Raw genomic sequence first — 16370 nt, 5'->3', positions numbered from 1 at the left:
GAGGCACTTGAAAGAGGGGAAAGTGATCAGGAATAGTCAACATGGATTCATGAAGGGCATGTCATACCTGACCGATCTGATTAGCTTCTATGATGAGGTAACTGGCTCTGTGGATATGGGAAAGTCGGTGGATATGACATACCTTGACTTAAGCAAAATTTTTGATACAGTCTCCCACAATATTCCTGCCAGCAAGTTAAGAGAGTATGGATTGGATAAATGGACTGTAAGATGGATAGAAAGCTGGCTAGACTGTCGGGCCCAATGGGTAGTGATCAATGGCTCAATGTCTGATTGGCGGTCGGTTTCTAACGGAGTGCCCCCAGGATCTGTTCTAGGACCAGTTTTGTTCAACATCTTTATTAATGACCTGGATGAGGGGATGGATTGCATCCTCAGCAAATTTGCAGATGACACTAAGCTAGGGGGAGAGATAGATATGCTGGAGGGAAGGGATGGGTCCAGAGTGACCTAGACAGATTAGAGGACTGGTTAAGTAGCAGTTCTGCAGAAAAGGATCTGGGGGTTACAGTGGATGAGATGCTGGATATGAGTCAGTGTGCCCTTGTAGCCAAGAAGACTAATGGCATGTTTGGTTGCATTAGGAGGAGTATTGCTGGCTGATCCAGAGAAGTGATTATTCCCTTTTATTCGGCTCTGGTGAGGCCACATCTGGAGTATTGTGTCCAGTTCTGGAGCCCCCACTACAGAAAGGATGTGGACGCATTGGAGAGGGTTCAGCGGAGGGTGACCAAAATGATTAGGGGGCTGGAGCACATGACTGATGAGGAGAGGCTGAGGTTTTTGGGTTTGTTTAGTCTGCAGAAAAGAAGGGAGGTTCCAAAGAGGATGGAGAGAGGCTGTTCACAGTAGTGACGGATGGCAGAACAAGGAGCAATGGTCTCAAGTTACTGTGGGGGAGGTCTAGGTTGGAAATTAGGAAAAACTATTTCACTAGGAGGGTGGGGAAGCCCTGGGATGGGTTACCTAGGGAGGGGGTGGAATCTCCTCCATCCCTAGAGGTGTTTAAGTCTCGGCTTGACAAAGCCCTGGCCGGGTTGATTTAGTTGGGATTGGTCCTGCCTAGAGCAGGGGGCTGGACTTGATGACCTCCTGAGGTCTCTTGCAGCTCTATGGTTCTATGATTCATGCAGTGGCTGGTCAGAGACCCTGCATGTCATTGCAGCTGTGTGGCCCTGGCTATGTGAATGCTAGTGGAAGCATAGGACCAGGAGTGGATCTGCAGCTTGTTATAGCAGCACAGAGGAAGGAAGCCCAAGCTGGTTATTCCAAGGACTTCAAGGTATCCCAGTTTCAGATGCCACCCTGAAGGGAACCTGTCACACCCAGGCCCAGAGGGAATTTGTTCTCCATCTTTATTCAATCTTAAGATCCCTACATAAGGGGGTCTAATCCAGACTCCCAGGGTATGTCTACACTACCCTCCTAGTTCGAACGAGGAGGGTAATGTAGGCATACCGCACTTGCAAATGAAGCCCGGGATTTGAATTTCCCGGGCTTCATTTGCATAAGCGGGGAGCCGCCATTTTTAAAACCCCGCTGGTTCGAACCCCGTGCAGCGCAGCTACACAGGGCTCGAACTAGGTAGTTCGAACTAGGCTTCCTATTCCGAACTACCGGTACACCTCGTTCCATCCTAGGAACCAGCGGGGTTTTAAAAATGGCGGCTCCCCGCTTATGGAAATGAAGCCCGGGAAATTCAAATCCCGGGCTTCATTTGCAAGTGCGGTATGCCTACATTACCCCGCTAGTTCGAACTAGGAGGGTAGTGTAGACATACCCCCAGAGACATGGGCCATAGACACAGCCTGCTAACCACCACTGTTCCACCCCTTCCTGGCTGACAGAGAGGGAATTTGCCCCCTCCCCCTCACTCAGTGCTACCTCCCATCCCTTCCACTGCCAATGAGGCCATCCTCACCAGCCTGCTGACCTCTTCACCCCACAAGGTGCTGGCTGCACTGCCTGGGTATGGAACATCCACGGGGCTCATTCTGCCATGAAGCCTATTGCAGTGTTGGGCCCTGCGTTGGCTCAGAGGGGGCTCTCCAGCAACGTGCTGGCTTCTCAGCAGGACACTTCTGTGGGCAGTGCCCCTCAAGCACTCCTTGCCCCTTCCCACCATATTTTTTGGGTGGGAAAGGCCAGACACGTGGTAGCCATGCCACGAGAATACAGTTCGCCACAGGCCTAACCTTTCTGTGACTCGTGCTTTTCCGTCTGACCCTTGTACTCGAACCCCACGGCTGCCTTGTCCAACTTGTCCTTCTCCACCCCATAGCGACCACCGAACCCCTTGGAGTAATCTGCAAAAGGGCACATCAGTCAGATAAGTGCTGCCTTCCAATCTGCTGGGGAGGGCAGATGGGCATGGGGAGGGGCAGGAGAAATGTACCTAGAGAGAGAGGGCAGTAGTGGGGGTGAAGGGAGGAGGCAAGGAGGGAACAGAAGAGGGTGGGGCAAGAGGAGCAGTACAAATTAAGGAAGCAGTAGAGTAGAGGAAGGAGGAGGGGGTCCAGATGTGGTAGAAGAGGGGGAAGGTGACGAGGGAGAATGAGGAAGAGAGAAGCAGAGGGAAGGGAATGTGGTGTGTGAAGGAGTGAGGCTGTGGCAGAAGACAGGGGAGCTCTGTGGCTGAGGGTGGCATGAGCGGGGAAGTGGTAAAGGAAAATGCGGAAGAAACGGGGGGGGGAGATTGGGGAAGGGAGCGGTGCAAGGGGGTGCTATGGCAGAGCGGATGGGATGAGCGGGGAAATGGTAAAGGAAAATGCGGAAGAAACGGGGGGGAGATTGGGGAAGGGAGCGGTGCAAGGGGGTGCTATGGCAGAGCGGATGGGGTGAGCGGGGAAGTGGAGAGGGAGAATGGGGAAGAGAGGGGGAGGGGAAGACTGAGGAAGGGAGCGGTGCAAGGGGGTGCTATGGCAGAGCGGATGGGATGAGCGGGGAAATGGTAAAGGAAAATGCGGAAGAAACGGGGAGGGGAAGATTGGGGAAGGGAACGGTGCAAGGGGGTGCTATGGCAGAGCGGATGGGATGAGCGGGGAAATGGTAAAGGAAAATGCGGAAGAAACGGGGAGGGGAAGATTGGGGAAGGGAGCGGTGCAAGGGGGTGCTATGGCAGAGTGGATGGGGTGAGCGGGGAAGTGGAGAGGGAGAATGGGAAAGAGAGGGGGAGGGGAAGATTGGGGAAGGAAACGGTGCAAGGGGGTGCTATGGCAGAGTGGATGGGGTGAGCGGGGAAGTGGAGAGGGAGAATGGGGAAGAAGGGGAGGGGAAGATTGGGGAAGGGAGCGGTGCAAGCGGGTGCTATGGCAGAGCGGATGGGGTGAGCGGGGAAGTGGAGAGGGAGAATGGGGAAGCAAAAGGGAGGGGAAGATTGGGGAAGGGAACGGTGCAAGCGGGTGCTATGGCAGAGCGGATGGGGTGAGCGGGGAAGTGGAGAGGGAGAATGGGGAAGCAAAAGGGAGGGGAAGATTGGGGAAGGGAACGGTGCAAGCGGGTGCTATGGCAGAGCGGATGGGGTGAGCGGGGAAGTGGAGAGGGAGAATGGGGAAGCAAAAGGGAGGGGAAGATTGGTGAAGGGAACGGTGCAAGCGGGTGCTATGGCAGAGCAGGTGGGGTGAGCGGGGAAGTGGAGAGGGAGAATGGGGAAGCAAAAGGGAGGGGAAGATTGGGGAAGGGAGCGGTGCAAGCGGGTGCTATGGCAGAGCGGATGGGGTGAGCGGGGAAGTGGAGAGGGAGAATGGGGAAGCAAAAGGGAGGGGAAGATTGGGGAAGGGAACGGTGCAAGCGGGTGCTATGGCAGAGCGGATGGGGTGAGTGGGGAAGTGGAGAGGGAGAATGGGGAAGCAAAAGGGAGGGGAAGATTGGGGAAGGGAACGGTGCAAGCGGGTGCTATGGCAGAGCAGATGGGGTGAGCGGGGAAGTGGAGAAGGAGAATGGGGAAGCAAAAGGGAGGGGAAGATTGGCGAAGGGAGCGGTGCAAGGGGGTGCTATGGCAGAGCGGATGGGATGAGCGGGGAAATGGTAAAGGAAAATGCGGAAGAAACGGGGAGGGGAAGATTGGGGAAGGGAGAGGTGCAAGGGGGTGCTATGGCAGAGTGGATGGAGTGAGTGGGGAAGTGGAGAGGGAGAATGGGAAAGAGAGGGGGAGGGGAAGATTGGGGAAGGGAACGGTGCAAGCGGGTGCTATGGCAGAGCGGATGGGGTGAGCGGGGAAGTGGAGAGGGAGAATGGGGAAGAAAAAGGGAGGGGAAGATTGGCGAAGGGAGCGGTGCAAGGGGGTGCTGTGGCAGAGTGGATGGGGTGAGCGGGGAAGTGGAGAGGGAGAATGGGGAAGAAAAAGGGAGGGGAAGATTGGGGAAGGGAGCGGTGCAAGGGGGTGCTGTGGCAGAGTGGATGGGGTGAGCGGGGAAGTGGAGAAGGAGAATGGGAAAGAAAAAGGGAGGGGAAGATTGGCGAAGGGAGCGGTGCAAGGGGGTGCTGTGGCAGAGTGGATGGGGTGAGCGGGGAAGTGGAGAGGGAGAATGGGGAAGAGGGGGAGGGGAAGATTGAGGAAGGGAACGGTGCAAGCGGTGCTACGGCAGAGCAGATGGGGTGAGCGGGGAAGTGGAGAGGGAGAATGGGGAAGAGGGGGAGGGGAAGTTTGGGGAAGGAAGGGGGAGGGCAGATGGGGTCAGCAGCGATGTGACAAGGGGAGCAATAGCAGATGGTTTGAGGGAACGTCATGGAAAGCGAAGGCTCTGCCACTGAACTTGCCTTTCTGGGATGAGTGCTTTTCCACCTCACCTTTGTACTCAAACCCAAGTGCCGACTGGAGGAAGAAGGAGAAGAGCATCAGCTGTTTCATTGGGATGAGGTGCTTAGCAGAGCCAGGGACTGGCCTCTTTGCCCTCCGCTTTCCCTGCTGGGCGGTTGCATTTGTGCCTGTTGGTTCTCCTCCTGTACAGCCCTGCTCAGTGGCAGGACACCAGCAGAAGCCATGGCAGGGGCATTATTGTTGACTGAGGCACAACTAGGGGAGTCTAGCTCTCCCTTGTCCACCACTTGCTGGTCAGGGAAGCAGCAGGTGCAGAGATGCCCACAAAGGAAACACAAGCTACAGCCAGCAGGGGGCAGCATGACACATGCCAGGGGCATGGGTGACAGTTCGGGCAAATGAATTGGCCAGTTTGCATAATTGAAAACAATTGCATGTAGCCATAAAAGCATCAGTTCAGAAAACACCAGATTTATTGAAAGGTGTCAGTTGGACACCGATACCTTAGCAGGGCTTCCTAGAAAGGCGGTGTACTCAGGCAGGGCCTGATTCCTTGCTCCCCTCAGAGGAGAAGGCAATTGCAACACACCAGAGGAGTGAGTGGTCAATGATGGTTTCGAGGCACCCAGAACATACAGCAATCCTGGGCCCAGACCATTGTGCATCTTGAAAACAAAGCCTGAGGCCTTAAACTGACCACCACAGCAAAAACAGACACATGGCTATATGTCCTCAGAGCTCTGTGCAGGACTGTTCTTTAATCCCGCTCCCCCCACAATGCCCACTGCCACTCGCTCCCATGTTATTTTTTGAATTTTTATCCTGCTCCTATACGTTCACCTCCCCACATAGAATTCAGACAATTTTCACCACTATAAGAAGAAAACCAATCTTGCTTAAAGCATGTAAAATTCTTTAACTCCTATATAATAGATATCAAATCTTTCTGTCCCTCAGTTGAGTTTACCTATTTAAACAAACTTTGTTTTAACTTCATTGTTGAAATTCTCTGCATAACAAACTGACAAGAGATTTAGTGTTTTCCTGCAAATTACTACAGGTTGATTTTCTTAGCCACCCAATCCCACCTACAACAAAGTACATTTTACCTGCTCCTGCATGGCAGCCAGTCCTGTGGGACAATGGGATTCCTGTCCCTCTGCAGCCAACCTACCTTGTCAGCTCGGTCCCTCTGGACGCCATACTTCCCCCCAAAGCCTTTAGCTGCATCTGTCTGAGACGAATGCTTCTCAACATCAGCCACGTACTCGTGACCCAGCGCACTCTAGGAAATCAAAAAACAGCGTCAGGTGCCATCGCTGTTCCTCTCCAGCAGAGAGGACAGACATACAGACAAAATCAGCCACAACTTAATTCTGTTCTTGCATCAGGACAGACGCACAAAAAGAACATGCTGCACTACCATTTAATCCCACAGCCTCAGCCCAGACTCAGCTCTGGGAGAAAGATGGTTGAGCTTCAAGGCAGCGTACCCAGAGCCCACCTAGCACTCATAATGTGATTCCTTGACATGGACAGAGAACAGTTCCACACACCAGTCAGGGTTGGCAACTTTCTCATTGCACAGGACCAACTCCCTTGCCCTATCCTCTGCACTGAGGTCCTGCCCTTACTCACTCCATCCCCTTCCCTCTGTCACTTGCTCGTCATCACCCTACTCACTTTCACTGGGTGGGGGCAGGAGGTTGGGGTGCCGGACAGGGTAAAGGCTCCAGCTGGTGATGTGAGTTCAGGGGTGGGGCTAGGGATGAGATGTGTGAAGTGCAGGAGGGAACTCAGAGCTGGGGCAGGTGGTTGGGGTGTGGGCTCCAGAAGAGATATGGGGTGGGAGGAAGCCCAGGACTGGGTAGGGGGTTGGCATATGGGAGTGGCTCTCAGACAGCTCACAGTGGGTTAAGGCAGGCTTTGTTCCTGGAAGAGGCTGGCATGTTCAGCTCCTAGGCACATGAGCAACTACAAAGCTCTGCTGTCTGTGCATGCCCACAGGCACCACCCCCACAGCTTGCTGGGGGCAGGGTCAATGCACATAGTCCCTTAATTGCCCCAGATTAGGGCCACTGGGATATGCTGGCCACTTCCAGGAGCCATGCGGAGCCAGGACAGGCAGGGAGCCTGTCTGAGCTCTGCTGCACCACAGATCTGACTTTTAATGGTCTAGTCAGCAATGCCAGCTGGAGCCACCTTTAAACCAGGGCTTCCAGTCCAAAACCAGATACCTGGCAGTGCAGTACAAACCCTTGGTGCTTTTAAAAGGCTAATTTCCCAAAGTGGAGGAAAATGAGTGGGTGGGAAAATAGAGATGGAAGAATGTGAATGAAAGATGAATATTCTTTAAGAAGAGTTTATTAGAAGTTCAAAACACCAGGATTCCACAAGAGGAAAGAGTATAATTTTGGCTAAAGGCCTATCCTGGGCCAATGGTGAATTGAAAGCAGCAAATAATTAAAGGAAGCAAGCAACATACAACAAATGGGGGGAAAAGGGGAAATAAACATCAGTCAAATACATTAACATTTATGAAGTGTAGAAAATTGATAAGGGAAGCTGAGGACAGCAGGGGGAAATAGCTGGCAGGGCTAAGGACAGTGAAGAGAGGTTTAGGTTGTTTAAAAGTATATTGGGAACAAAAGAAATTCTAGTGATGATATAGGTCTATTACAAAAGGTAGATGGTAAAATTGCTAATATGGAAAAAACATAAACCTCCAATAAATGTTTCTATTCTGTATTAGGAAAGAAGCAGGATGATGCACTTGTATCACATGAGGATGATTTAAAAATTTCTGGTCCATTAGTAATGAAGGGGGATGTTATACAACATCTGCTAGGGAAAAAATAAATCAATGGTCCTGCACCCAAGAGCCCATAAAGAGCTGACTGAAGATAGCTCTGACCTACTGATGTTAAATTTTAATAATTCCTGAATCATAGAGCTGGAAGACACCGCAAGAGGTCATCAAGTCCAGCCCCCTGGCCTAGGCAGGACCAATACCAACTAAATCAACCCAGCCAGGGCTGTGTCAAGCCGAGATTTAAAAACCTCTAGGGATGGAGATTCCACCCCCTCCCGAGGTAATCCATTCCAGTATTTCACCATCCTCCTAGGGAACCTCCCTAACCCTAACCCTAATATCTAACCTAGACCTCCCCCACTGTAACTTGCTCCTTGTTCTGCCATCCGTTACTACTGAGAACAGCCTCCCTCCATCCTCTTTGGAACCTCCCTTCAGGAAGTTGAAGGCTGCTATAAAATCCCACCTCACTCTTCTCTTCTGCAGACTAAACAAACCCAAATCCCTCAGCCTCTCCTCATAGGTCAAGTGCTCCAGACCCCTCATCATTTTGGTCACCCTCCCCTGAAATACATGAGGAAATCTCCAAAGACTCAAAGTGCATCAATGTGATTCCAATATTCAAAAATGGCAAGTGAGTTGACCTGGATAACTAAATGCTGGTTAGCCTGAGATCAGTCCTAGGCAAAGTAACCCAATAGCTGATACAGGATTCAGTTAATAAAGAATAAAAGGACAGGAATATACTTAGTGCCAGTGAGCATTTTCTGCTAGAAATGTGGTCACCAATCCATTGATTGCAATCAATTGGCTGATTGTGGAGGTAGGACCAGACAATTGCGAGGCATTCCAGGCCCCCCTCCCCCATTTTCCCTCCTCCAAGAAGTAGTCCTTGCTGCCGCTGCCTCCTGGGAAAATGGAGGTAGTGCCGGCTTCCTGTGGCATGGGGAGGGAAGTCCCATAGCTGTGCTCCAGGTCCAGTGTCTCAGGAAGCACATGGACTGCTACTCCCCTCCCCAAACAGCCAGCACGCTTCCTGAAAAGCCAGGTCTGGTGTGTAGCCAGGGACTTCCCTTGCTGTGCTTCCTGTCTTCCTTCCTGAGGGGAGGGGAGGGAGTAGGAGTCCTGGGATTGCACACCAGCTCCAACTTCTCAGAAAGCACGCTGGCTGTTTGAGGAGGGGAGGAGCAGCACATGTGCTTCCTGAAATGCCGGTCCTGGCGCGCAGCCGCGGGACCCCCAGGTACCAGCCAAGCTGTGCCTGTTCCCTCCCCCTGTCCAGGCCCCTATCAGCAACCTGCCCCCTGCCCAGGCCCTCTATTAGCAACCAGCCCCCTGCCCAGGCCCCCACCTGACACCTGCCCAAACCCCAGACAGCACCCTGCTCCTGCACTCTGCCCAGACCCCCACCAGCACCCTGCCCCAGCTCCCAACAGCATACTGCTGCCTGGCCAGACCCCCACCAGCACCCTGCTCCTGCCTCCTGGCCAAACCCTATCCAGCACCCAGCCCAGACACCATCCAGTGCCCTACCCCTGTCTCATGGCCAGACACCAACCAGCACTTTGCTCCTACCCCCTGGCCAGACACCATTCAGCACCCTGTCCCTTGGCCAGACACCCACCAGAACCCTGCCCCTGCCTCCTGGCCAGACCTCTACCAGCACCCTGCTCCTGCCCCCTCCCTCCTGGACAAACACCTACCCCCAACTTGCTCCTGTACCCTATTTTCCACCTAGATTCTGCAGCTCCATCCCACTCATTGGCAGCCCTCTCTCACACACTGGATCTCTCATTTTTGGCCCCATCTCAGAGTGTAGAGGGGCCCACAAAATCCACTAACCCTGGAACCGCAGAAGAGTTAATCTGGCCTCAGGCCTTGAACCTACCTATCTTCCCCCTCCCGCCATGGGGCTGGAGTGGCAGGGGAGTGGGGTGTCTCCGTTGGGGATACATCAATAAGGGTTGGGAGGATTTGTTTTTTGTATCTCACTTGTGTGGTCCCCAACTGATTTTTCTGTGCATCAGTGACCCTGACTCAAAACAAGTTCTCTGCCCCTCCCATAAATAAAGACAATTCTGAAATGTTTTGTGTTGGACATAATATTCTATTTAAAAATGAATCCTGGCCAACTAGCCCCCAATTGGGGCCAAGCCCCCATCTGACTGCAGCATCGTAACACCCCTGCATTGCCACAGACCCCAACCCTGAGTACATCATACACCTGAATCCCCTGTTCTGAGCCCCTCACATCCCCAAACTCCTGCACCTCCACATCCCCAGTCTTCTGCCATAACACTCCTATACCATCCACACATGGCAAATCTGTGTCCTGAGCCCCTCAAACCCCCATCCCAAACTCCTGCACCCCACATCCACAAGCCTGCGGTGTGTTCAGCACCCCAACCCTCCACCTGACCCCAACACTCTCCAGCCTGGAGCCCCCTTTGTAAGCCAGCATCCCCTTCTCCACCTCTTCCTGTACCCAGCTCCCCCCCCCCCCAGAGCTTGCATCTCTCACCCCTTCCCACACTCAAATACCTCATTCCCACCCCACTGCCTGCACCTCCTGTCTCAACCCCATGAGAGTGAGTAAGGGCGAGGGGACAGCACGTGATGGACAGAAGAGGAATGGAGAAGGTAGGGTCTTGGGGAAGGGATGGGGGTAGATCTTGTCTTTCCCTGATATTTAAAAAGTGATCTTGGGTGTAAAAAGGCTGGAGACCACTGTGCTAGAAAACAGGTCTTAGCAGCCTTTCATTCTTTCATGAGAGGATAAGTTTGGTTGGTAAAGATGACTATGCATCTGTAATAGACTTCCTATCCCTATTCTTATGAGTCAACAGTGCGCCCTTGTAGCAAAGAAGACTAATGGCATAATAGGGAGCATTACGAGGAACATTGCCAGCAGATCTAGAGAAGTGATTATTCCCCTTTATTCGGCACTAGTTAGGTCACATCTGGAGTAGTGTGTCCAATTCTGTGCCCCTCCTCCTTCCATTTTAGAAAGGATGTGGACGCATTGGAGAGGGTCCAGAGGAGGGCAACCAAAATGATTAGGGGGCTGAAGCACATGACTTATGAGGAGAGGCTGAGGGATTTGGGCTTGTTTAGTCTACAGAAGAGAAGAGTGAGGGGGGATTTGAGAGCAGCCTTCAACTACCTGAACAAGGGTTCCAAAGAGGAAGGAGAGAGGCTGTTCTTAGTGGTGGCAGATGACAGAATGAGGAGCAGTGGTCTCAAGTTGCAGTGGGAGAGGTCTACGTTGGATATTAGGAAAAACTATTTTTTTCCCTAATATCCAACCTTGAGGTAGGAACCAGGAAGAGGGAGAAAACTTGTTCATCTTGGCCTCTGAGGATAGAACAAGAAGCGATGGGCTTAAACTGCAGCAAGGGAGGTTTAGGTTGGATATTAGGAAAAAGTTCCTAACTGTCAGGGTGGTCAAACACTGGAATAAATTGCCCAGGGAGGTTGTGGAATCCCCCCCATCTCTGGAGATATTTAAGAGTAGGTTAGATAAATGTCTGTCAGGGATGGTCTAGACAGTATTTGGTCCTGCCATGAGGGCAGAGGACTGGACTCAATGACCTCTCGAGGTCCCTTCCAGTCCTAGTCTTCTATGATTCTATGGGATGGGTGTTGAAGCATTGGGATGGGTTCCCTGGTGGAATTTCCATCCCTAGAGGTTAAGTCCCAGCCTGACAAAGCCCTGGCTGGGATGATTGAGTTGGGATTGGTCCTGCTTTGGAAAGAGAGTTGGACTCAATGACTGCGGAGTTCTCTTCCAGCCCTAGGAGTCTATGATTCTGAACATTCCTGAAGACTCCCATAGCAGGCTGATGAAGGACAGCCACCTTTCCACCACCTTATACCAGAAACCTAGTGACTGTTACACTTACCCACATGCCTCTAGCTTCCATCCAAGACACATTTCCCAATCAACTGTTTACAGCCAGGCCCTAAGATACAATCAGATTTATTCCAATCCCACTTATAGAGGCAAACACCTTTGGGATCTATATCAAGCATTCTTAAAACTTAAATACCCACCTGGAGAAGTGAAATAAACTGATTGACAGAACCAGACAAGTACCCAGGCATCAGCTTCTTCAAGATAGGCCCAACACAGAAAACAACAGACCACTTGTCATCACCTACAGCCCCCAATTTAAACACCTCCAGTTCAATCTAACAATCTACATCCTGTCCTGGAAAATGACCCCTCAGTCTCACAGATCTTGGGGGACAGCCCAATCCTCACTTACAGCCAACCTCTTAACCCGAAACAAATTCTTTCCAGCATCCACTCAGCACTCCTCCATCATACTCATCACGGAACCCATTCATGCAATCAACCCTGGTGCAATCTCTATCTACACACTATGCAAGAGACATCATCACAGAACCTAACCACTTAAGCCACCACACCAGAGGCTCATATAACTGCACATTCACCAAGTGCCAGCAATCCCCTCTGCCATGTATATTGGCCAAACTGGACAGTCTCTATGACAAAGGATTAATGGACACAAACCAGATATTCAAAATGGTAACACACAGAAACCTCTTGGGGAACATTTCAGCTTGCCCGGATACTCACTAATGGCTCTAAAAGTGACTATGTTATTACAAAGCAATTTCAAAAACCAGCTTGAGAAACTGCAGAATTTGGTTTCAATTACAAGTTTGACACTTTGAACCAAGGTCTGAACCAGGGATGTGAATGACTAGTCAACACACTAGTTGACCAGTTGCTTCCCCTCCACTTGCTGCCTCTGTCAGAAAGAGGCAGGAAGCAGGGCCGTGAAGAAGAGGGATTCACATGGCACTGCTGCTTTGAAACACTGCAGGGAGCACAGGGCCAGCAGGAGACTGCTTGAGTCCCCTGCTGGTCCCGCTCTCCCCACAGCACTTTGCCTTTGAAGTGTAGCAACAGCTCTGGGGGTGCTTATTTATTGCATCAACTATACGATTCGCCAATTAATCTAAATTTAACTTTCCTAGTCTGAACAAAGACCTGAATTGGAATGACCACTACATTTCACATGGTAATGACATAAAAAGCCAAGCACCGGGTTCTTACAGCCCATCCTATTAGCCTCATTTAGCATGGACACACTCATTGACAATATTTTCCCCCATTTTTTCCTTCTCCTTCCCTTCCCCATCCCCTCTCTTTCTCTGCTATTTATTTGTATCCTGGACCCCTTAGCTCCATTCATCTGAAGCAGTGTGTTGTGCCCACAAAAACTCATGATACCATCTACATGTTTTCTTAGTCTCTAAGGTGCTGCAGGACTACTCGTTGTTTTTTATTTTTTTTCCAGTTATAGACTAACATGACTACTCCTCTGACACTCATATTTACTGACTCCCTTTTTCTAAAAGCAATGAACTTTGTTATGACCACACTAATCCACGCTGACTGATTAATTTAAAATAATGTCTGTTTCAGTGTGTTAAATATGTAGTAGCCTGGGATGATTACTTTATGAAGGCTTAAGAGTCCTTTAAAAAATAAAATCAGCTTAGAAATACTGATTAAGAAATTGTAAAACAGAGAAGGGCTGCATCATGTATTCCATAATATTTAATGTTGTACACAGCAGGACTACTGACTTGTCCTTACTACAAAGTTTTTGCAAATAAATTTCTGACAAACTTTAGGGTAAATAAAAAAAATGTGACTGACATTTTTTATTAAAAAATTTAGTGCTTTTAATTAGGTACCTTTTGCATGTCCAGTCTTTACAATCTGGCATGCAGTGGTAAATATGCTCCATTTTCTTTACAAAGAACTTTTAGAAGAGTGTTTTTTTCAAATGTAATTTGCTACATTTGGATTAATGGGTAAACAGCTAAGGAAAAAAGGAAGAGATGATGGAGACCATGAGGAGGGGAGAGGCTTGGGCAGAGTGGGGGCAGGGCTTCAGCTGAGCAGGGTGGAGTATGTTTGAAGCCACAGCCTGGGGAGTTTGCATTCCCAAGCAGAAGCTTCACCCAAAACACATGGCTGGGAGAAGGTGTTGGTGTGCAGTCCCCAGAAGAGGGGCTCAAGGTTAGGGCAGGAGTACAGGCTCCAGCCAGGCAGTGCTTACCTCAGGTGACTTCCAGTTGGTAGCACAACAGGGCTAAGGAAGGTTCCCTGTATGCTCTGGCTGTGCACCACTTCTGGAAGCAGCCAGCATATCCCTGTGGCACTTTAGTGGTTAGCATGAGATCACTAAGGTCTGTGCACTACTTCTGCTTCCATGCACCATCCCCACAGCTTCTACTGTCTAGTTTCATTGGGTAACCGGGTTTGGTTCTTTAAAGGATTTGAAACTACAGACAGAGGAATACTTCTTTTTAGGGTCAAACAAAGATTATTTATTTTTTCTATTTACTTTATAATTAATTTTCTATTTAAATCAATTCACTATTTTTGTTTATTTTAAGACAATATAATATACAAAGAAAAAGTAGAAAAACAGTACAGTTAAAAAAACAAGAAATAATAACTTCTCCCACAGATATACCCTCCTGATTTACCTTTAAACAATTTATGGAGTTAACAAATATATAATACTCACGTTAAAAAAGATAGAAGCATTGCTTAGATTCAGGAGAGATTCTTTTCTTTATGTTTTTCCTTTCTTTGGATTTTTCGTTGCAACTTACAACCAGTGTTCGTTCCCCTTTCGGGGCTTATTCGTTCCCCTTTCGGAGCTTATGTGCGGCAGCGAGATTCAGCGCCGGGGAGGGAGCCTTGGTTTGATCAGACCTGGCTTTTCGGATTCGCAATCCGTCCGCTCTAGGTCTGTTTCAGCCAACCTTATATACCCTTTTCGGTATTTTGGTATCCTCCACTCGCCTGACAATTGCTGACGTTAGATTTTTGTTGTCTCATTCTGCCCTTACAAAAAACTTTCGTCTGCTCCATTTGGGGTAATCAGCACTTTGTTGCATACTGCTGTCTGAGTTACTTACTTCCCTAAAAGCGGGGTTATTGTTGGTCAACCAATCAAATTTTGTTTTTATTTTTATCTCCTGTATCTGACAATGCTGCCTTTCCTTTCCACTTACAATTAAACTGGTGCTCAGTTGACATATTCTGGGTAGGCCTCAACTCATCCCTTTCACAGTTTCCAGCTTGGATGATCAAGATGCTAAAAGAGCACTCAAAGATGGTAAAGTCATTGCAGAGAAGCTAAATGAATTCTTTGCTTCAGTCTTCATGGCTGAGGATATTGGGGAGATTCCCAAACCAGAGCCATTCTTTTTAGGTGACAAATCTGAGGAATTGTCTCTGGCTGAGGTGTCATTAGAGGAGGTTTTTGAACAAATTGATAAACTCAAGGGTAACAAGTCACCGAGACCAGATGGCATTCACCCAACAGTTCTGAAAGAACTCAGATGTGAACTATTAACTGTGATTTGCAGCTGATGCTTTAAATCAGCTTCCGTATCTAATGACTGGAAGATAGTTAATGTGACACCAATATTTAAAATGGGCTCTAAAGATGATCCTGGAAATTACAGACCGGTAAGTCGAACATCAGTACCGGGAAAATTAGTTGAAACTATAGTAAAGAATGAAATTGTCAGACACATAGAGGAACATAATTTATTGGGGGCAGTGTTTCTGTAAAGGGAAATTATACCTTACTAATCTGTTAGAGTTCTTTGAAGGGGTCAACAAACATGTGGACAAGGGAGATCCAGTAGATATAGTGTACTTAGATTTCCAGAAAGCCTTTAACAAGGTCCCTCACCAAAGGGTCTTATTCTACTTAATGTTGAGGGCGAAGAACATTGTTATCTGTTTGCACATTATAATTGATGTAAAGTTGAATTGTTATTGGCTTAGGTTCTGTAAATTCCGCTTATGGTTCCCCCTTCCTGATTGAATACACGGTGTGTGTGGGAAACGAACATGCAGTGGAGGATGAAATTTTACTGACCTGAACTTGAGTGCACATGGCCCTCTGCACAGGGTGCACACGGCCCTGTCAGGGTGGGCATCCCTGATGAGGGTTGCGGCCCCCTTCTACTGGCCCGTGTCTTGGTCCAGGCCCTTCCCTCAGGGCATATACGGTACCCAAAAGTCAGGGCATATACGGTACCCTGCTCTCAGGGCGTATACGGTACCCAAAATCCCCAAAGTCTCGGCCCTGCTCTCAGGGCATATACAGTACGCAGGTCTAGTTCTGGGGAAAAGCCTCTCCAGGCCCGAGTGACTCCCCAGGTGTGGCAAGGGCTGGTAGGGGGACCCGGGCCCTCCCTCTCCACCGGGTTCCGGCCCAGGGCCCTGTGGGCAGGGACTCTAGGTCCTGCCGGCTTGGTGGGGAATCCAGCCGCTACGCACCAAACTGGATTAGGAAACCTCTGCCCTGGGCCGCTTCCTACCACCCTGGCACCCCCCTCTCCTATCCTGTCCGTCTGGGCGGCGGTCCTTACTGGGGCTGGAGTTGGCAGGGTAGGTGTGCCCGTTACTCCGTGGGGTTGGGGTCGGCTTCACTCCCGGGGTCCCACGCTGGCCTTCAGTTGAGTCCCAGATGCCGCAGGAACACTGGATTTGCAGCCTGGCTCCTCCTGACCTCTAGCTGCCCTTCCCTCTGCTGGGCCACTGCCTGCTTTATATACTGGCCTGCCTGGGAGCATGCCCAGCAGGGCTGTAAGGGCCAGCTGGGCATGGGCTACTCTCAGCCCTTTAGTGTGGGGCTTGTTCGCCCCATCACACACCCTCCCCCTTAAGCGGTTGGTTACAGTCTGACTTGACCTTACTTCCTCCTC

At 50.1% G+C, this 16370-nt stretch overlaps 1 protein-coding gene across 2 annotated transcripts in view; it reads right to left on the bottom strand.

The window, feature by feature from the left end:
* The window catches only part of HCLS1 (hematopoietic cell-specific Lyn substrate 1), an 88696-nt gene that overhangs the window by 23405 nt on the left and 48921 nt on the right, over positions 1–16370 (bottom strand). For both annotated transcript variants that reach the window (XM_006120741.4, XM_075918371.1), the window contains 3 exons: positions 5955–6065; positions 4780–4834; positions 2217–2327 (listed from right to left, as the gene is read on the bottom strand). In XM_006120741.4, coding sequence (XP_006120803.2) covers positions 2217–2327; positions 4780–4834; positions 5955–6065 — 277 coding nt within the window. The remainder of the gene's footprint in view (positions 1–2216; positions 2328–4779; positions 4835–5954; positions 6066–16370) is intronic.

This window comes from Pelodiscus sinensis, unplaced genomic scaffold (assembly GCF_049634645.1).
Source record: "Pelodiscus sinensis isolate JC-2024 unplaced genomic scaffold, ASM4963464v1 ctg78, whole genome shotgun sequence".
NCBI classification, from domain to species: Eukaryota; Metazoa; Chordata; order Testudines; family Trionychidae; genus Pelodiscus; species Pelodiscus sinensis.
Note: the sequence above shows the minus strand (reverse complement) of the source record. Positions and strands in the feature narration are given on the sequence as shown.